This window comes from Aythya fuligula, chromosome 9, assembly GCF_009819795.1.
Source record: "Aythya fuligula isolate bAytFul2 chromosome 9, bAytFul2.pri, whole genome shotgun sequence".
NCBI lineage: Eukaryota > Metazoa > Chordata > Aves > Anseriformes > Anatidae > Aythya > Aythya fuligula.
Genome location: NC_045567.1, coordinates 9,144,665 through 9,165,790, shown reverse-complemented (window position 1 = coordinate 9,165,790; position 21,126 = coordinate 9,144,665). Strand labels below are relative to the sequence as shown.

Sequence of the window (21,126 nt, the reverse complement as noted above, 5' to 3'; positions counted from 1 at the left end):
ATATGACCAGAAACTGAACTTGGCCATTCTGTGACGGTTCAATCTCTAGATCCAATGTAAGGAAAGGAATGGGAGCCCACAAAGAGTGAAATCCCCATATTTTGTGCTGTCAGATTCCACCTCTATCTTTCTGGAAGCTGCCCACTTTTATTATGGGATTAATGTGAAACTAGACACAGAGTCAAAAGCTTGTCTTTCCTGGTACAGTTGGCATGTGAACAATGGTTTTATGTTCTCTTGAATTATGTATATATTTCAGGAAAAAATGCTTGATACTGCAAAGTGCAGGTTCTTCTGATTGTAGCTTTTTATATTAGAATACTAAATATATTGAAAGCACAAGAAGTGGGATAATTAGATATCTCATCTATCCATTAGATAAACAGAAAGATGATTCACAGCATCATGTTTTTATTTCTGCAGAGCCATAACAAAAACAGTTGTTTCCTCCGAACTTAGAGCAGAAATTGAAGAGAACCAAAAGGTAATGCGTCCAGAAAGTAATGTAGTGATTTTGCACTTATATTATAATATAAATTCAAGCTTTGATAATATTAATTTATTAAAAATGTCAGTTTGCCCCAAATATTGGCACACTGTTTTCACACGCAATTTTGTCTTAGTATGCATTTGGGAAGCAAAGAAGGGGCTCAATTTTTCAAACATGGGTTAAGAACATAATTTAGGTTGTTTACCCAGATATGAAAGTGCCGGTAAAAAATTCTTCGAGTAGGATCAAGAGTTTGTTGAGGAAAGATGGCATGGGGATTTTGTTCTTAGAGCTGTCACTGTAATAGTTCACAGTAGTCAAGTGCTCCAACAGTTATTTGGCAAGCACTTTTTAATGTATATGAAAGTGACATTCTGAACTTAGAATCTGTTAACTGTATTTATTTACCATTATAAAATGAACTTCAAATACAATGAAGGTAACACTGGGGAAAAATGTTCTATTTGTTTTTCTGAAAACAGATGGCTTAGGTGTTCTTAGGATATCCATATAGACAGTCTTAATCTTATAATCAGGACAGGACTGCATCAGTAATGAAGTAGAAATGTTGATGCCTGTCACATTAGTCCTTGCTTCTTGTGCAACCACTCCGAGTATGATGCCCTTGTGATGGCTTGTTAGCTCAAAATGTTGATATGGTTAATACGTTTCTTGTAGTACTGTCTCTGCTGTTCTTTCAAGTCTCTGACATTATATTTGCTTGAATAGTACAACAGATGTGTAAAATCCGAATGTCACAGCACTGCTCATTCTGGTTCACAGTTAAAAAGAGGTTTTCACTAATTTCAAGTTAGTGATTGTTAGTTTTGATTGTATCTTGAACTTCTCAAAAGCAACTGGATATTAAGTGTGGGCACTGTTTGGTGAAAATTATTAGAGTGAAAAGGTAGTTATATTTTTGGATTATTTTAAAATGTCTGAGATGAATGGAATGTAGCTTGTTAGAAAGCTATTGCTTTAGAAGTTTTAAGCACCTTTTAGTAGGTTTTTGAGGATGCATCTCATCATGCAGTTTGAGATGGTGCTTAGATATCTGAATTGATCAGCGTTTACAAGGAAACAGCATAATAAATATGAAAACTTCTGTCATGACTCAAAATGATCCACACTATGTGGAAGAAATGGTCCTAACGCTGTTGTTTTGAGAGTGAAAATAGTAAAGGAATAAACATTTAACTGTTATCTAAATAAGTCTACATGTGTTTTGAAATGAAAACAAATGTTGTGAGGGATCTGTGGAGGTCATTGATTAATGTTTCAACAGCTCTGTTGTTTATTTGGTGTTAGCAAAGCACTGAAAAAAATAATGCTAGGAAATCTTGTAATTGGTAATAAAACAAAGCCAAACAATAGATTTTGGTATATTATCTGTGCTGCTATAAAATGTAGACAGTTGTGTCTTTGTTTAAAATCTGATCACTGATATTTCGCTAGTCTCATAGTAAATGCAAAATTACTGGAAGCTACTTACCAGTCCCCTGAGATTCCTGTTCTGAAAGAGAAATCCCTTGTTGTTCAATAGCAATAAAATGAGAAAAGAAGGGATGCGGTTTGACACTGTCGTCTGGTGTGGTTCTGGAAGGGACAAAGTATAGAATGTAAGTGCAAGTTAAAGCTACCTGGTGGCTTTTCTGTTTTGTGCTAGATCAGACTGGTCCTCAGGTAACCCCCCATGGTTTGGTGGATGCGGTTTCATTCCAAATACATCTAGGTTACCAGATCCAGATCTGGCTACATCTAACCCTGCCCTTCAAAGCTATTCTTTGCATGACTGTCGGTTTGTGTGGATATTACCTGGTAGTAAAGTTCACTGCTTTTAGTAAGTTATAGTTCAGTATATAATTATTCATAAAAAGGTATACATTGACACTGCATGTACTCAGCTCTTCTCTGGGAGCTTTTATTATTTAATAAAATATTTAAATTCTTCCAGACTAGATGCTGCTTTCTTATTCTTGGTACTTTATTTGGTACTTTGCTATTCCTCCATTTGCTTTGCTCTTCTTCATGATATTAGGCTTTTTAATGTCCAAATGCTGTGTTTCTCCTTCAGTGTTCATTGTGCCTCTTAAGGGAATTTTATATCTGATACTGCATAGCAAGAGGTACTGGAAGGCAACAATGACATTTCTAAGTTTAAAAAAACAGTATTTTTTTTCTTGCTAGAGTTGTGAACTTTGCTTCGGGAGGACTGTATTTTATTTAACTCTTCTGGTTCAAAGTTGTTCTCTGTGGTGGTTCATCAACTCTGCAACAACTATCCACTCAGTTGGGGTACTGCTTAAAGGTACTTGGAAGAAATTCCAGTGTATTCATAAGAGTTTTCTGTTTGTGGGATGCCTGATCTTTGGGAGATCAGACTACAGAAACAGCTCATCTGCTTTTCATTGATGACATATCCACTAGCCTGTGACTTAGTTGGTACCTTAAACACAGTAGCTAGTTCTCCTCGTGAGTACCCTTCAATATCCAGCATGTAAACATCTGGTTTTCTCAAAACTAAGCTTTAAAAAGCTAGAATAGTTAGCTGGATGCTATTTGTCAATCTACTTTGTGGGCTGTCAGCTAAAAAAATATTAAATGACAACTCTCAGGCACTTCTAATGATGTAATCTGATTTCTTAAAAAAAAAAAAAAAATCTACTTAGGAACTTTCCAAATTTGCTAGTGAGTCATGTAGAAACAAATAGAAGTCTCATTTGTGTGTCTATGCGCTAGATAGCTTCGATTGTGTCTTCTGGTATGAGTATGTGCACAAAGTCAATAAAGACTGTAGTTGGGAAGTAATATAATGCAACTTGGAATAATAATGGAGATAAAATCCACAGTTTTGACACACTGAACTCCAGTAACATTTATTCTGTGCACAGTGTTCTTCTAATGCCCTTCTTTCTACTTTCTTTCAGTATTTCAAAGGAACATTAGGGTTACAACCAGGAGATTCTGCTCTCTTCATCAATGGACTACTTATTGATTTAGACACTCAAGACATATTTAGGTAGGAATGTCTTCAGAAAAATTGTATCATTTAGAATCTTGTATACTGCTTGTGCATGGGTAGTAAAGTCATTTAGACGGTTTTGAATCTTCAAAATGTCTGCATATTTAGGTTAGGTTTAAAAGTTAATTGCTGGAAAATGCAAATCATGTTTCCTTCTACTATGCAAATGAGTTTGTTTTACAAAAATGTTGATAAGAGAAGCGCAATACCCAAGAATGTCAGAATGGGAAGTCACCTTTATATTGTTGTTGTGCTATGTCCTGTGAACAAGTAAGATCTTGTTTTCCAGGGACTGTCTTCAGATTTTATTCTGAAGATAATAGACTACTTGATTCTCAAAGAATAAGTCCATGTACATTTTTAATGTGAAAACCACCCTATATTTTTTATCAAGATCTGTTTCAATAGCATGGAGTTGAAGTTACATATGTCTCATGCTTTACTTATCTTTATTTAATGTAGTTTTTTTTCTAGAAATATAGTTGAGTGACTTTAAGTTGTCTCAAGTTCCTTGGGATGGTTATGAAAAATAAACAAGCCTATAAATATAAATAAATCTTTGCACTTATACCTTTCATCTGTTACTCTTAGGATACAGCAAGTTATTTGCTGCATCTTTAAAATTCATATTTTTTTTATTTTCCTTCCAGCTTGATTGATGTACTACGCAATGAAGCCCGTGTTATGGAAGGCCTGCACAGCTTAGGAATTGAGGGTCTTTCCTTGCACAATGTTCTGAAGTTGAACATCCAGCCATCAGATTCAGATTATGCTGTGGACATCAGAAGCCCTGCTATTTCAGTGCGTGTGGTTTTTATAAAGGAAATATCTTATTTGCCTTTGAGCGGTGCATTCTTAAGCTGTCAGGGGAACTTCTGTTCTTACCTCATAATTGATTGCAGTGAAGAAAAGAGAACAGTATGGATAACAAATGCTGTGTTTTAAATGTAATTAACTCTTCTCAAAAGTTAGTTTTTATTCACATAGTACTCAATATATCATCTGATTTTAAAATATTTAGAATCTCAGGCTTGAGCAAGAAGAACAGACAGTCATTTAAATGCCTTTATTTTTTTTTGTTAGTGGATCAACAATCTAGAAGTTGACAGTCGGTATAATTCCTGGCCTTACAGTGTGCAAGAACTGCTGCGTCCCACATTTCCAGGGGTGATCAGACAAATCAGAAAAAACTTCCATAACTTTGTAAGTAGTATTCTGACTAGAAATGAAATGTGCTGATGGGTGTTGTGTGTGTTTGTTGCTTTTGTGTTGTGTTTTGTTTTCAACATCAGGGACATTAGCTTTGGGAACTTAACCTCCGTGTACTCTGGATTCTCTGCCACTTGAGATCTCTCTTAAAATATTTTGTTTTACTGTAGTAGTGAGCTACAACTGAAATTATTGCACATGATTCTCTGGCATTTATTAGGCTGGTTGAGTGTATGCCACTTACACATCCACAAATTGCTCCACTGGTGGAACAAACTATCATCTGACAAGGGAGAATTTGTATGCATTACAACTTTGTAATACCTGAAGTTGGTTCATGAAATCCCTCATAGTTGTTACTTAGTATTTCCTTAATGGGGTTAAGAGCAGCTTCAGTTGTTTTAGTTAGAAAGCATTCTTGCACCAAGACTTCTGAGGATGGTCATCAGTCCTCAGCTTAATCCTGGGTGTCCTTTTAGTCTCTGGGGAAACTGGTTATATTTAGATCCAATAAAGAGTTTGTGAAATCTCTATGGTAGCTCTAGAAGGTAGATGGTAGAGGACCAGCTTGGATGGGATATTTTCGGTTATGATTCTGGATTTCTTAAAGGTTTTAGGAGAAACTCTGACTTAGTGGGTCTCATCTCTCTGTTAGTGTATAAAATGAGATTGATAATACTGCAACAAAATGTGAATTAAGAAGAGTATCTTGACTTCTTAAGGGAATAGAAACCTTTCACTTTTAATTTATGGGTAGGTGCTGATAGTAGATCCTACTCACGAGACCACAGCAGAATTACTGAATGTGGCAGAGATGTTCTTCAGTAACCACATCCCACTGAGGTAATTACTGTCTTTTTCTGCTTTTTTTAATGTTCATTCTTGCAACTTCTGCAATTGTAAAATACTTACTGCTAGAACACTTTAGGAATGTTAAATATCTAAATATCTCAGAATCACCTAGTCCAACCTCTGACCTAACACTACCAAGTCCTCCACTAAACCATATCCCTAAGCTCTACATCTAAACGTCTTTTGAAGACCTCCAGGGATGGTGACTCCACCACTTCCCTGGGCAGCCCATACCAATGCCTCACAACCCTTTCAGTAAAGAAGTTCTTCCTAAGATCCAACCTAAACCTCCCCTGGTGCATCTTTAGCACATTCCCCCTCATCCTGTCACCAGGCACATGGGAGAACAGGCCAACCCCCACCTCGCTACAGCCTCCCTTGAGGTACCCATAGAGAGCGATAAGGTCGCCCCTGAGCCTCCTCTTCTCCAGGCTGAACAAGCCCAGCTCCCTCAGCCGCTCCTCGTAGGACTTGTTCTCCAGGCCCCTCACCAGCTTCGTCGCCCTTCTCTGGACTAGCTCGAGCACCTTGAATATCTTGTATTGGTGTCTGGGAATGGCACTTACTGAACATTGTTCCTTAAAAATTCTTAAATGTAACTTTTGCTACTAGAAAAACAAAGTTGAATAAAAACTTCTTCAACAGTCCAAAACAAACTTAAAAGCAAGTACTATGGATAAAAGATGAAAGCAAGATTCTGATGGACTCACCATTAGAGATTGTATGTCATAATGTTGATTCCAGGCCACTCTGCTCAAAATCTTCTATTTAGTCTATTTAGGGAAAAACCTTTGCTTAAGATGATGATTGTATTCCACAGTTGTATGAAGAGTTGATTATTTATTAGTATAATAGATTCACATTATGGGGGTTTGTTTGATTGCAGGATAGGACTAGTCTTTGTGGTTAATGACTCAGAGGATGTTGATGGACTTCAGGATCCTGGTGTTGCCCTTCTTAGGGTATACAATTATGTGGCACAAGAAATGGACAATAATTATGCATTCCAGACAGTCATGTCAGTAAGTATTCATTTAAAATGGAAAATGGTATTTTTAATATTTTCCACATATATAAGATTAGCGTGGTAAGTTTTTTTTCTAATCCTGCCTGATTCCTCATTCTGCCAATGAATTCTGAACTGCTGTATATCTTCAATGTAATATAATTTTTATCTTGAATAGCTCCTGTTTTGTATTTTTGCCCCATGAAGTGATATACATGTAGGAACTAGCAAATGCATTTTCACTTTTGGTTTGACTGTTTTACAAATCTATAAGCTGGGGTGTACTGTAATATTATACTGCTTTTAGCTTCAAGACAATGACTTCTATTCTCAGTTTTGTTTTAATATAAAATTTTAAGTCAAATAAGCAAAATCTTGTGCTTTCAAGAAGGAAACATAATCAGTTGTATATGTTACATGTGAGGCTTACTCGGTTGTTCATGAGCATGTCTTGAGTTTAGAAGGGAAAAGTAGCTCTTCGGATATGCTTTACTTGATCATCTCTTTTTCCAAGCCCTACTTTTGTAATTAAAGGTACATTTGAAGAATAGTCATTTGAATGACTATAAGGTAAAGCAGGATGATTTTCACAGCTATGAGTACTTTGTAATTTCTAGCTTTGTACTTAGATGTTATTTCAGTGGATAATTGTGTTTCAGCAGAAAATATGTTTTGCAAATCATGTTAATGTTTTATGTCATTACTGGAATACAGGTGGTAGGTCAGCTTACCTGCAAACTTGTATTTGTATCCCCCTTCCAGATATATAACAAAGTAAAAACAGGAGATCAGCTGAAAGTGGAGCATGTGGTTAGTGTTCTTGAGAAACAGTATCCTTATGTGGAAGTGAACAGCATTCTGGGAATTGATTCTGCCTATGATCAAAACAGAAAGGTAAGAATTCAGGAAATAAAACATTTTTCACCATTTTGCTTCAAAGCTGTTATGAATTTATGGTTATGTATTTTTTCTTCATGCAGCTCTCTTACTAAGCATGCATCTATTAAACTATCGAACTGGTATGACTTTTAATAATGCTTACAGTGCAAACTTCAGTGCAAAGGTTCAGTGCAAACTTTTATATAATATATATATATTATATTTTGGATATCTACTATATGATTTCTAAAATCTCTGTGGTACAGGAATCAAGATAACTTTCTTGTGACTCATAGATCCTACATTCATTCTGGCATGTAGAATTTAGTAGAGTTTAAAACTGCATCAAAAAAATTGAGGCACTGAAATGGTTCATAAGAAGACCAAGGAGCTTAATGTTTGGGAGGGACTGGCGTGAATTTTATCTATTATCATCATCAGTATTTGAATACTGTATGAAACGAAGCAATGAAGATGAATTCAAAATGGTCTTCCTATGGTGAGGCATTCAATAATCTTCCTCAAATAATTTCTTTAGGTTATTTTTAGGGTTGATACTTTCCTATGTGGAAAAAGTTGGGAGAGCAAATAATATTGGATCAATTTTATGTGATGATGAGACAGATCTTATTTGGGATTTTATATTCTATATATAATATATGTATATTATATTCATATACAAATTGTAGATGAATGAATGAAAATCCTGTCTCCAAGAACTTTGTAACACTTAAGATACAGCCTGAATCTTCAAATGTAAGGAATGCAGTCAGGGTTATATAAATAGGATTGTACGTAGACATTTTTGTTCTTACTGTGTAAGAAAGTGGAAGGAAAGCATTCTGAGAACAAAAACCTACTAAAGGCAAATTACTGAATGACAGAAGTCTTCGCAGTTTACATACTAGATACCAAATCAAAGCTAACCAAAACAAAAGCAGCAACCCCCCACCCACCCCTGATGCTCCTAACAGATGTGAGGTGCTGTCCTCCAGAAGACTCAAAAGGCCATTCTGGAGGCCTTGCTACAACTGTTGTACGTGACACCATTCAGCATGACCATGTCTTAAAACACTGGAAAAGCCTTTGGATAAGGAAGGAAGCCTTTAGAGAGAGATTTTTTCTGTATAAAGGACAAAACCAACACCAAGCACTCTTTCATGTGATCTAAGCCTTGTGATATTTGTCTGTGTTCTTAAAAAGTAACTATAAGTTGAGGATTTGTGTTAGAGGTCTTGAAAGCCACAAACAGTAGAACCCTATTAACTTCTATCCATAACAGAGCATTGGTATTGATGGTACATGTTTCAGTGGTTACATTAAATATGGAAATTTATCTTGACATAATAACCTCCTGTGCTTTAGGGGCAGTTTTAGTAGAAAAACTAAGTGTTTTTCAGATGTTCATACAATATGTTCTTAAAAAATAATAATAAAATCCTACCCTGTCTTGTGTTGCAAATACCAGTGCTTGCATAGTTCCATGGGAACTAAAGAGGAAATGCAGGTTTCATATTGTCCATTTTTTTGCTATTACCAGAACATGCTCATTAGAATCAACTTATCAACTTGTCTACAGTATGAACTTAATGAACTTAGCGGACTCTGCTAGTCCGCTGCCTAGTTACCTGCACTTCCATAGTATAAAGCAACTCTTTGCTTTGAAATGCTGAAAGACAAGGCCATCATATGCATGTAAGATATAGGAAGTGTTTTTACATAATGCTGAAAAGACATCTTAGTGTGTTTAGAACAGACATTTGTGGATATTGCGTAGAAACACTGTGAACACCTGTAGTAACAGGCTGACATAGTAAAGCTACTTCCTTCCCTGGATTTAGGCAGCAAGAGCTTACTACGAGCAGACTGGTGTAGGTCCTCTCCCTGTAGTGCTGTTCAATGGAATGCCTTTTCAAAAAGATCAGCTGGATCCTGATGACCTAGAAACTGTGACGATGCACAAAATCCTGGAAACCACAAGCATCTTCCAGCGAGCTGTATACCTGGTAGGTGCTGAGTTCAGCTGTGACTTTTGAGGCAGTTTTTTCCAAATCATGTTTCTCTCTGAAGTCCATAAATATGCAATACACAGAACAACTGAATTTGCAAAACTTCTATTTTATTAAGCTATGGCAAATATGTGTGTGATATTTAAATATCACCTTTTTTTTCTTTTCTTCAGGGTGAATTATCTAATGATCAAGATGTGGTTGAGTATATCATGAACCAGCCTAATGTTGTTCCAAGAATTAACTCAAGGATCTTAATGTCTGACAGAGAGTACCTAGATCTGACAGCAATGAGTAAGGGATGCTTTTAATTCAATTAAACCTGAAATACCTGTTTCAAAGACATTTGCTGTCCCAATGGAAAACTCTAGTGGCAAAGCATTAACAGCACCCCAAGTAACATTCTAGTCCTGATGTTGGGGGAGATGCTACATACAATAATAGCATCAGTATGTACAAACTTCTCAGAACAGGAATTTGTTTTACTTCTATACAGATCTTTAGGGGATTATGACTAATGAAATTGAGGAACACTAGTAAAAGTCAAAAACAGTACAGTCACATACTCTCTATATAAAGCAACATTTTGTTTCGTACTTCTAACCTCCTTTTGAGTTGAGCATGACAGTTATCTCTGGAATTACTTAGGACTGGCTGTGGCATATATTTTAGCAGAACTTCTCATGGATAAAGTATTAAGTAATAACACCGAATGCATGCAGAGACTCTGCATTATAATGTCAGGACTGCAAATACAATTGTTCAACTACCTTTCTTGAAAAATAGTAAAAACAATAGGATTTTGAATGTATATTGTTTAAATAAATTAACCTGAACCTAGTGACACTTAAATCTTTCAATTAACTTCTATGTATAAAAAATGCAATGTAGTTATTAATTTATGACACACAAAAAAATACATTCTTAAAGTTGTTATATATTAGTAATGGAAATTAAATCTAAAAAGCAGTATCACAGGGGACAAAATGTGGGATGTGTTCTTACCATTTTCATAATAGTAGTCCTTTTTCTGTAATTTTACATGGAAATTGTTTGCTTTGGCATCTAAATACTTTTTCTCTTTGTCAGATAATTTTTTTGTGGATGACTTTGCTAGATTTACCACGTTGAATTCCAAAGAGAAGACAGCTGCTGTAGCAAACAGCATGACCTACTTAACAAAGAAAGGTAACATCTGCAGTGGATTATGAACCCAAATTTATTCTTGCATGTTTCCAAGCATACATACAGTACTCAAGACACTCACTGAACCTTGATCAGGCCTGTGGACAGCGGTATGATCTAAGTGTTAAAAATAAACATTTTTATAGGGCTTGACATCTGCATAGAACAAAAATGTTCCCATCTGTAAACCCAGCCTCCTATTAATAATGGAGTCCCACCCAACCTGCTCTTGCTGCATTGCATAAAACCATCAGAAACACAGCAATGTTAAGCTCCGATCCTCCAATTACGCTGACTGAAAAAATATAAAGGGGGACTATAACTCTTTTTCCTAATTCAAAATTACTAAAAGGTGTATTGATTCAAAAAAAAAATTATTGCCCATTATATAAGGCAACTGCCAACCTGGTCTGTGCTGGTTTTATTTCCCCAGTGCACATACTGCTTTTTTTAATGATGGTATCGCTTTATTATAGGTATACCTGTGTCCCCTGTTAGTCTTAAAACTCAGCTACGCTGCTTATTATAAGAAATGTGTGCACAGATATAATACAGAGTTTAATCAGGCCTTTTCTGCATTTTTGTTAGAAATCATAAGTAAGCTGCTGTCATTTGAACCAATTCCTCTTGTTCCTGCCTCTCTTCTTTACTTAGGCTCTCACAAGTTTTCCCAGTACTACTTCAGCCAGCTGCATGCATGGCCTTAAGTGTTCCCACTGCTTCTGTCTAGTATTTGTCTTTGGTTTGTGTTGCCACTTAAACCTGAAGGAGTTTCTTGCTTTCTCTTTGTAGGTTATTAATTAAACCTCTCTCTCTGCATGCTCCTTTAAGTATGTATTAGTTTGCAATCCTATGGCTTGACAGTTCTGGGTCAAATAAGATACTTAACTGGTATCTGATTATAGTAATGCTGTAGCACATTTATTTTTTAAAGATAACGAAGTTATATGTATAGATGGCTCAGCAGCAGAACTGAAATGGTGCTGTCTTGCTAGTTTTTGAAGAGTGAAGGTAACAAACAATTCAAGTCATAATGGCACAACTTTTTATGCAAGTGGTCTTAAAAACAATACCTTCATGGGGTGGTGTGTGACTACTATGACTAGTGCTGTAGTACGGAAATAAAGCATCAGTCTATCTGGTGGTGAGGAGGTGTCAAAATTTATTCTGATAAAATTAAGGTGAACCCGCTGCTTGCTGGAACTGAGCTTCAGTGATTCCATTATGCCCAGCGCAGTGCTGCGACTTCTTGATATGCATTAGGATTACTGTCAAATTATTAATGCCTCTTTCCTTTTCCCCTTTTCCTTTCTGCTTTTTGACCAGGAATGTCTTCCAAGGAGATCTATGGTAAAACATGCTTTAGCATTCCGTATGTTGTTGTTTTGGGAATTTTCTGGTTCCTTTGTAACATTGGCTTTAGTACCAGCAAGAAATGAAGAAAGGTGTTTAAATGCATGTTTGGTTCATCACTTTTTTTTCTTTAAACAAACCTGATTTTCTGAACTAACAGCTTCAGTACAAAGAAGTGATATATCTGTACCCTAGTTGGAATCAGTACGTTATTTGTAGGTTCCTTTTATAATTTCTAAATTAAATCGGTACCAAAAATAAAGAAATCCAGTTTAGAAACAGTAATGCATGCTGTCCCATGTGGGTTTTCTGAATGACGTAAATGAAATCTGATATCAGTACTACTGTTCCTCTCTTGCCGGACTTTTTAGCTTAGCCTTCTCCACTTTTTTCATATATGTTTTTACATTTTTTTGAAATCTTTGCATGTGCACCTTGTTTTTCCTCCAAATAAAGAAAACCTGAAGCTTTCCTTCATTCACCTTCAAATATTCCCCCTGCACCCCCCTCTTTTTCTGCAGATGATTCTTTTGTTAGACCAGTTACTTTTTGGATTGTTGGTGACTTTGATAAACCTTCAGGAAGGCAATTGTTGTATGATGCTATTAAACACCAGGTAAGTAGTATTTTCACTTGCACAGGTTGGAAGTGATAATAAAACAGTGAAAAGAGGCTTGAAAAACACAAGTTGTGCTTTTTCCAGTTTTATGACCCTGGGGAGATCGGTTCTCTGTTTTCCAGCTTAAGGGGGCTGGAACTTCCTTGACCTTTTTGTACTAGGACAGAATCCCCTCTCGGCACTATGCTAATACAATAAAGAAAAGATGTTCTTTTAGGCCTCTGGTTCTAAATTGAAGGTGTCTGTGTTTTTGTTTGGAGATTAACATGAGCACTGCTCTCTGCTCTTATTTGTTCCAGGAAAGTAACTGAATTACAAAAATATGTAGCTTACCCCCAAATCACTCTTTTGCCAGCTCTCTGAGTGCTGGCCATGGTCCTAAATCTCTTGTGTAGCACGGTATTATCTAGAAGATATCACAGTGATGCCTGTAGGTAAACTAAATACTTAAGTAAAATTAAGTATTAAAAAAAATAAATTAAATTAGTTCATTCAGCCTTTTAACCTTGTGCTGTTATTTGCCTGATTTGAAATTTGGTTTCCTGGTTAAAATAACTTTTACAAACTTTTGCTATGGAGTTTATTGCCTTATAGACTACTTTTCATTTAAAAGAAAGATGAAACCTAAAATTTTCCTAATACATGTTTGGTTAAACAGAAATCCAGCAATAATGTTCGAATTAGCATGATTAATAATCCCAGTGAAGATCCAAACAGCAAGAACACGCTTGTCGCTAAGGCCATTTGGGCAGCTCTACAGACACAAACGTCAAATAATGCCAAAAACTTCATCACCAAAATGGCAAAAGAAGAAACTGCAAAGGCTCTAGAGGCAGGAGCTGACATCTTAGAATTTGCTGTTGGGGTAAGCATGTCTGTTGGTGTTTACAAAGGTAGGGTACTTGCTCATCTCATGAATTTCTTATTGCAGTATGTGCAGGTAAGGTAAGATAAAGTAACAATGGAGTGTAACGTTTTTTGCATTGCTCTGAAAGTTTGAGCTTACCTAAATAAAACAGTCCATCTAAAGATGCACATCAAAGCTACACAACTTGAAAAAGTCAAAAGAATTGCAGATTCAGGAATCTATTTGAGTGAGTGGTTTCTTGGGGTTTAAGAGAGAACTTCAATCTCATAATCTCTTTAAAAAGCAGAGAAAAAAATTGCGTTTCTCAAACTAGCCTTGAAACATTATGCAAGGATCTGTTAAGAACAAATGAATGGAACTACTGGTTTAATTAGCAACAGCTGCTAGGGTTGTGGCCCTTCACATCAGAAATTGTGATAATGTTTGAAGATGACTGGCAAGAACGAGGTTTAAGACCACAAAATGAAGGGGCCTGGAGATAAATCTTAGCAAGGCATTAAGATATTCTTGAACATGAACAAAAAGATGTATTTTAAGAAGTGTTCAGAGGGGTATTTTTCTTCCTATTTCAATGACAGGTATTCTTTTCTTTCAGGGTATGGATACCAATATTTTCAAAGAAGCCTTTGAGTCTCCTAAGGTGGATTTTATTCTGTCCCATGCTATATACTGCAGAGACGTTCTAAAGCTGAAGAAGGGGCAGAGGGCTGTGATCAGCAATGGAAGGGTGAGGTCAATCACCAGATGGTGAAAGAGATTCCACGTTTGGGAAAGATGCAAAGGTTGAGTGGAGAGTTTGCCTTCTTTAGGCCACTTAACTGCTTCCAAGTTCATTTATTCAGACCTGCAGTGACCTCTTCTTTGTACTGTGTACAGTTAGCTGTTGGTGTTGCATACAAATTCAGCTCTGTCAATAGCAGTTGCACTCATATTGGCAATGAATTGAGTCCAGAGGCTGAAAGGGATGATAAATTTGAGAGATTGTGTTGTGATTGTTCATTGCTCAACGTTGGTGTCTTGCTCTCTTCTACCTCTTTTTACAAGAGCCACTTAGATTAAGCAGATCATATTACAAAAGTATTTCACTACCAGTAATGAAACCTGGCCACATACCAATTCAGTTTTCTTCTGCCACCTGCTTGCTAGCTAGGTTTGGGGGGGAAGAAAGTTCCAGTGGTTGCTGTATACTCTGTGTTCTTCAGTGTGTTAAGGATTTTAGGTGATGGATTGTGGCATTCTAGTTCTGTCATTAGCAAAATAGTAAGGATTGTCTAGGTAAGCTTTTAGTCTTTTGAAGGCTAGAGGAGTGAAATTTGCTGGAGTTTTTCTGGACTACTGCAATTGGCCTGGTGTTTTGTTAACCCTTCAAGGCATAATATTGCATGTATAGTTTAATAAGCTATATTTTTGCAAATCAAGCACTCAGTGAAAATTCTAAGCATGCAATTTATGACTTCGGGATATTTTTGTCCTTGTCCGTACGTAGATAGAATTCTGTTAAACTTTGTGGCCATGGACATTAATATTTGCCTGAAAAGTTGACAACCAACCGAGGTTGGGCTTGAGTATTTAATATACCTATGATTTTTTTTCAGTGCAGCCTTTACTTAATAATGCTGATCCCGCTTTTTTGTTTTGTTTTGTTTTAAATAAAGATCATTGGCCCATTAGAGGATGGTGAGATGTTCAATCAGGATGATTTCCATCTCCTTGAGAATATCATACTGAAGACATCAGGACAGAAAATCAAATCTCAAATTCAGCAGCTGGGATTTGAAGAAGACCTGTAAGTAAACATGAAGAGATTGGCAAAAAAAGTGGTGGTATTCTGATGAAGTGCTTTTCTGCAGCCTAGAGAAAGCTTCTACCAAATACACACTGGATAGGTGTTATAAACTTACATGTATTGATATGGTCACGGCTCAGCTGTTCAGATGAGCAAGTCAGAAAGGACAGAGATGTAAATTGTCTTGGGTTTAAAGTGTTTTAGTGACTTTTTTTTGCAGTTCACAGAATAGTTCATAGAATCTTGTGTAGGTATGGAGCTGCAACTGTATCCCCCAGATTCAGGAAGCTGTAGTGGGAGTAGTAGCAACCCCTAATACAGTTCTGTGCTCAGAGGTCTTCATTCTTGATTTGTTATCTATATCGAGTAGCGATCTGATGTTGCTGCGTGTCTTGTAATGAAGTTGAAGGAGCTGTGCTGGTTGAAGTTACACAGACAAGCAGCAAGAAACTGGGGAAGAGCTCAATACAGTAGGAATTTATCATAAAACTGTTCGTGTGAACATGAAACTGTAAATGCATTGGTTGGTAATCACAGAGGTAGTCCCTGGATCACAGCAACAGCCTGCTGTGTTATCTGGAAATGATCTGTTGCATGAGGGGAAAAAAAAAGATACAGGTGGATTGAAAAAATGAAGAGTGAGGGTGGTGGTGCATTTTACAAGGTCTAGCTAAATTCCTTGCTTGTGTGCTGAAGTTTCATTTGAGGCTTAGGAGACTGATTGGTGACAGCTTTACCAGTAGAGAAACTGTCTATATGCAAAGGAGAGTTGTTTACTGCCGTGGTACGTGTTATGAAGTGGTATGCATTGCTACATGTTCTTACATTTATTCTTGAAAATGCTTTCTTCACTGGATTACTTGTTCTGCTTCTCTAAATGGAACAGAAGTCTAACTTCTTGTTAATATCAAGGCCTTCAGACTTATCGTGGGTTTTTCTCCCAGCTAAATCTTAACTGACACGCTGCTTTAAACCATCTACCTCCTACATACCAGGCTTTCGTAGCTCATGTAGGATTACTTATTTAAAAGGAGAAAGAAAGGAAGAAAATGAGATACTGGAGTATGCTTTCTGAATCTGTTTGTAGTTCAGCTACCTGCTGCTGGCCTATCAATATCAGAAACAGTTTAGTAATACATTTTGCTGTCAGTGAGAATCACAGAGAATCACGTAAACTGCTTTTAACTTTTTAAAGAGAAACAACGGAAAAAGAGGTAGAGGTGAAATGGTGAAAATAATAGTTCTAGATAATTCTTACAAAAAGAACAGAGGCAAGGTATTCAGAGGAAAGACATCTTCTGGTTTAAACCTGAAGCCCATAAGCACATGGGGGTGGTGGTGGAGATGGAGGTTATCACTAAGACATTTTCCCCATTTAGCATTACATCTTTCTGTGATACTGCTTGGCTGTTAGAGGCCAATCAGGTATGTGAATCACAGAATTTAAGGGGTTGGAAGGGACCTTGAAAGACCATCAGGTCCAACCCCCCCTGCCAAAGCAGGTTCCTTAGAGCAGGAACCTGTTAAGCATATGGTCTTTTGTGCAGAAATCTTCTGTGATTCTGAATCCTAAGAGGATGGGTTTTAACAGTGTTCCCAATGCTTTCACATTTGTTCCTGTATTGGAAATCCAAAGGGATGTAATCCTTTTTGGATAATAGGGTGGGAGAAGGTATCATAGTTAGAATATTGGGTAGTTTTGGACAGAGCAATCTTTTGTGGGTGTTTTATTTGAATGCTGCCAAGTTTTTTTTTGCAAAATTTTGAGCTGATCTGCTGCATTGGAAAACACCGTAGAACCTGGCAGACTTCACCAGCCTTATGTTTTTGGTATGAACAATTTAAACAGCTGTCAGTATAAATCTTTGAGACAGAATTAATAAAGGAAAAGCTGGCAGACCTTTAAGTACAGTATTGCTTCTTGGTAAAGCTAAAGAAAACTTATGGGAATAATAAAAAGGAAGAAATCATCAGAAATTATTATATTTTAATGATAGGACCCCTCTGTCTTGAAAGTTTCTCCATTTCTTCCTAGTACTTAAGATTTACAGTATAAAACAAAAAGACTGCTGTGAAATGATCTGAATTTCTTACAGGTCTAAGAGAGGTTGATGAAGTTAAGGGATGCAGTGTCTGCAGCATGGTTGACACCTAAAATGCCAGCTGCTCTGTATTTGCTAGTTAAACCCTTTGGTATCCTCAGGGATGAGAAGACTGCAACTCATTTAAATTATCTCACTGGTAGATTAACCCCTACGTATGTTTGATTCTCCAGAGCTACCTCAAAGAATCCTTGGAGTAAAAGGAGGAGGACAATAAGGACACCGTATTCTGGATTAAATTGTGTTTTCAGAAGCACTGATCATCTATTTCCATGCTACTGTTTTTCTAATTAATTAATTATAAATATGTGCAAGCAGGGAAATGCTTTTGAAGAGAGGTGGTAGAACTTTAAGTTTGTGTATTCAGTTCTGACTTCTTTTGCTGCTAGTTGACAGAAACATAGTAGGTGCATGCATTTTGTGAATAGCTGTAAACTTCTTTTTTCCTTCTTCAGTGCTAGTGACTTGGTAATGAAAGTGGATGCTCTTCTCTCGGCTCAACCAAAAGGAGAGGCAAGGATTGAGTATCACTTTTTTGAAGAACGATACAGGTATAGGATTGCTAAGCAATCTGCTCTTCCTTGTCTTTTAACATTCCCATGTTTTTAAGTTACATTTAATTTCCAAAAATGTCCAAGTAGCAATAGGGAAGTCCCCAACAGTTTTCAGAGCACAGTCAGATTTCATAAATAATACATCTGTGTACTTATCTCTATACATGTGTATGTATGTATTTTCTTTATCTAATTTCAGGAGATAAATAGCATTTGGAAAGTAATCTGACATCAGAAGGAGATGTGTAGTGTTTTTGCTGTATTTATCCAATATATTTTATAGCTTAAAATTGTTTCTTCTTCTGTTTAGTGCAGTTAAACTGAGACCGAAAGAGGGGGAGACATACTTTGATGTCGTGGCTATTGTTGATCCAGTTACCAGAGATGCTCAAAGACTTGCTCCTTTACTTTTGGTATGTGTACAGTGTTCTAATGTGTTTTATGACAATTTCAAAAAGTTCTCTCCAGATCTGTTTTGCAATGTTTGTCTTTCTCCTTGACTCTTTAGTGACCACTGGCCTTCCCATAATGCAGCTGAAATACATAATGCATTACTGAAATTCCTCCGCACTATGCTAACAAGATCATGCTTAGATATCTTCTAGTCAGCATTTAGTTTCACCATTTTAAGTTCAGTTTGCAACAGTTGTTCTTGAGAAAGGAAGTCTCTGCATCCCAAAACCAATGCCTGGAGTGTGAGGGAGCATGTGACTAATCTACTTAAAACAAGCAGCTAAAAGATGGGTGTGGTGAAGCAAATAATGAAAAGGGATGATTGAGAAATGAGCAGGTTACATGCCTCCTTGAGAGGTCTTGTCCAGGAAAACATTGGTCAGCATTCCTAGTTAGGATTTTAAGGGATGTCTCTTTTGTTACTTCAGGTTTTGAACCAATTGATAAATATGAACCTAAGAGTGTTTATGAACTGCCAGTCCAAACTTTCTGACATGCCTCTGAAAAGGTAAGCAACACCATTCTGGGGTTAAAAACAAAAGGAAAAAAACCAGACACCTGAAAAATAGCAGCATGGAAGCATGTGCTTACAACAGTGCAGTTGGCAATGACTGTTTGGAAGACTTGTCACAAGTTACAGTGTAGCCTGTTTGAGCAAACCACCCCTACCAGGTTCCACAACTCCGGGCTGTTTCTCCCAGTCCTCTACTCCTACCCTCCCATCCATCCACACCAAAAACAAACCAATCAACCAAACAAAACATCCAAACACAATCCAACAACCCTGAGAGAGAGAGAAAGGTAAACCTGTTGGAATGTGCAAGCACAGAGACATGGTCAGATGTCCTTTGGCAGGTCTCATTAACTGCTTTCAACTCATTTGTACAATGACACGATTTCCCATAGAGAATATAGTAATTTGTGGATGGCATGAGGTAGTTCTGGTGGTTTACAAATTGGGTGGGTCTTTCTATAGCTATGAGCAAGGGTAAATAACTTGCTAATCTTATTGGCTGAGTCATGTAAACATTGGTTGCTCCTTCAAGATAAATTATGATTGTCCTAAGCATGATGCTTTGGACAAAGCCTTCCATACACATCAGGGAATAAAAATTCCATATTGGGCTTCTTGAAGACACTGGAGCTCTGGAAAAACTGATGATGTCAGCAAGTTCAAACAGTGAAATATATGCAGAGTATGGCAGAAATATGTTCTGAAATTATCTTTCTGAAATTTCAGCTTTTATCGCTATGTTTTGGAGCCAGAAATTTCTTTCACAGCAGATAACAACTTTGCTTCTGGACCAATTGCCAAGTTTTTGGATATGCCTCAGTCTCCACTGTTCACTTTGAACCTAAATACTCCTGAGAGTTGGATGGTGGAATCTGTCAGAACCCCATATGACCTTGACAACATTTACTTAGAGGAGGTATGTGAAATCAGCACATTACTATTGTTGCATTTAAATATTGTTGGTTTTCCAGGGGGTATTTTTGTAATGGCATAGATGTTAACACTTATACATTTGTAGACCCCTGAAAGTTTTACGTGAGGGCTGCAAAGAAAGCTCGCTGGCAAATTGCTGCCCTCTGATGCTCACGGATGTCTGGGGACCACAAGTTGAAAAATATTGTAGGTCTGAAGCAGATCCTACAGACATGCTGTTTTGACTGTACATGCCTGTGTGTGTATAGCATTTCAGAACGCCCTGAGAAAGAAACAAACTCTGTTGGTCATCTTAAATTACAAATTTAAAAAACGTATTTCTGATTGGAGCTCCGTACTGCTAATACCCTAACAAAAAATAAGGCAGTTTTTTTTAAGCTTGTCTTTAGAAATGCTGAAGTAAGATCTGAGTCTTGTTCCAGTAAGTTATTTCCACTTCCTTTTCCTTGCTCTGAGAAGCCACCAAACACTTTTTAGCTACTTGTTCATTTTCACAGCTTTTGTTACCGACACACTATTGTGACCCACAAAAGAATTTGCAGTATCAATAAAACAGTGGAACTGATGCAACAGAAATCCACTCAACTGTAATAGTGTTAGGAGGGGGTTGTTATTAGAACAGGCCTTGAATTAGACTGTTAGCATATTGACCTGGGCAGTGTGCCCCTGTACTTAAGGATATGATGAAGAAGAAAATAAAACCTAAGAAGATGAAATTAAGTATAAAAATGGTGGTAAAAACAAGAGAAGGGTATATGTATGTACAAGTTGATGATTCTCATTTAATCTTTAACGGGATAGATCATTCAGTGCTAACTATTAACCTCTTGCTGTTAAAAATTAACTTGGACTTTAATAGTTTTTAGAATTTCTAAAAATAATGGGTTCATAAGTGGTTACAAATGTGCTACGCTAACCTGTTACAATGTGCACTAAAAACACACATTAAAAGTTAGAAAATCCATAAGCGATGCGAAGTGTAAAATTTTGAACTTCAGGGTGTGAAGTGAATAGCCTAAGGAGATGGTTAAATATCATTTTTCCTTAAAATAAGCCACTTGGTAGCTGGCCTTGAAAAACTGCATATATGGAGAGAGTAAAAAATAATATTGTGTGCAAAAGATGTGACAGCTCTGGAGGTTCAAGTCCTCTGTTTATCCACAGAAAGGTGTGGCGTGGGCAGTGGCAGGACAAGCATCCTCACACCAGTGTGCCTCCTCCATGAGCTGGAGGAGCCACCTCTAGAGGTGAGAGGGAAGCTCAGGCTCTATGCCCCAGCATCCTCCCACACC

General features: G+C 37.0%; 1 protein-coding gene across 2 annotated transcripts in view; it reads left to right on the top strand.

Annotated features, from left to right (window-relative positions):
* Positions 1–21,126, top strand: part of UGGT1 (UDP-glucose glycoprotein glucosyltransferase 1) — a 43,139-nt gene that overhangs the window by 10,203 nt on the left and 11,810 nt on the right. The window contains exons 11-29 of one of the 2 annotated variants that reach the window (XM_032192978.1): positions 424–484; positions 3,418–3,509; positions 4,163–4,313; positions 4,596–4,715; positions 5,479–5,564; positions 6,460–6,595; positions 7,342–7,473; positions 9,300–9,464; positions 9,641–9,761; positions 10,557–10,655; positions 11,979–12,002; positions 12,527–12,621; positions 13,283–13,489; positions 14,088–14,219; positions 15,148–15,278; positions 17,836–17,931; positions 18,245–18,347; positions 18,816–18,895; positions 19,628–19,817. In XM_032192978.1, coding sequence (XP_032048869.1) covers positions 424–484; positions 3,418–3,509; positions 4,163–4,313; positions 4,596–4,715; positions 5,479–5,564; positions 6,460–6,595; positions 7,342–7,473; positions 9,300–9,464; positions 9,641–9,761; positions 10,557–10,655; positions 11,979–12,002; positions 12,527–12,621; positions 13,283–13,489; positions 14,088–14,219; positions 15,148–15,278; positions 17,836–17,931; positions 18,245–18,347; positions 18,816–18,895; positions 19,628–19,817 — 2,221 coding nt within the window. The remainder of the gene's footprint in view (positions 1–423; positions 485–3,417; positions 3,510–4,162; positions 4,314–4,595; positions 4,716–5,478; positions 5,565–6,459; positions 6,596–7,341; positions 7,474–9,299; positions 9,465–9,640; positions 9,762–10,556; positions 10,656–11,978; positions 12,003–12,526; positions 12,622–13,282; positions 13,490–14,087; positions 14,220–15,147; positions 15,279–17,835; positions 17,932–18,244; positions 18,348–18,815; positions 18,896–19,627; positions 19,818–21,126) is intronic. The other variant, XM_032192979.1, reaches the window with a different exon arrangement.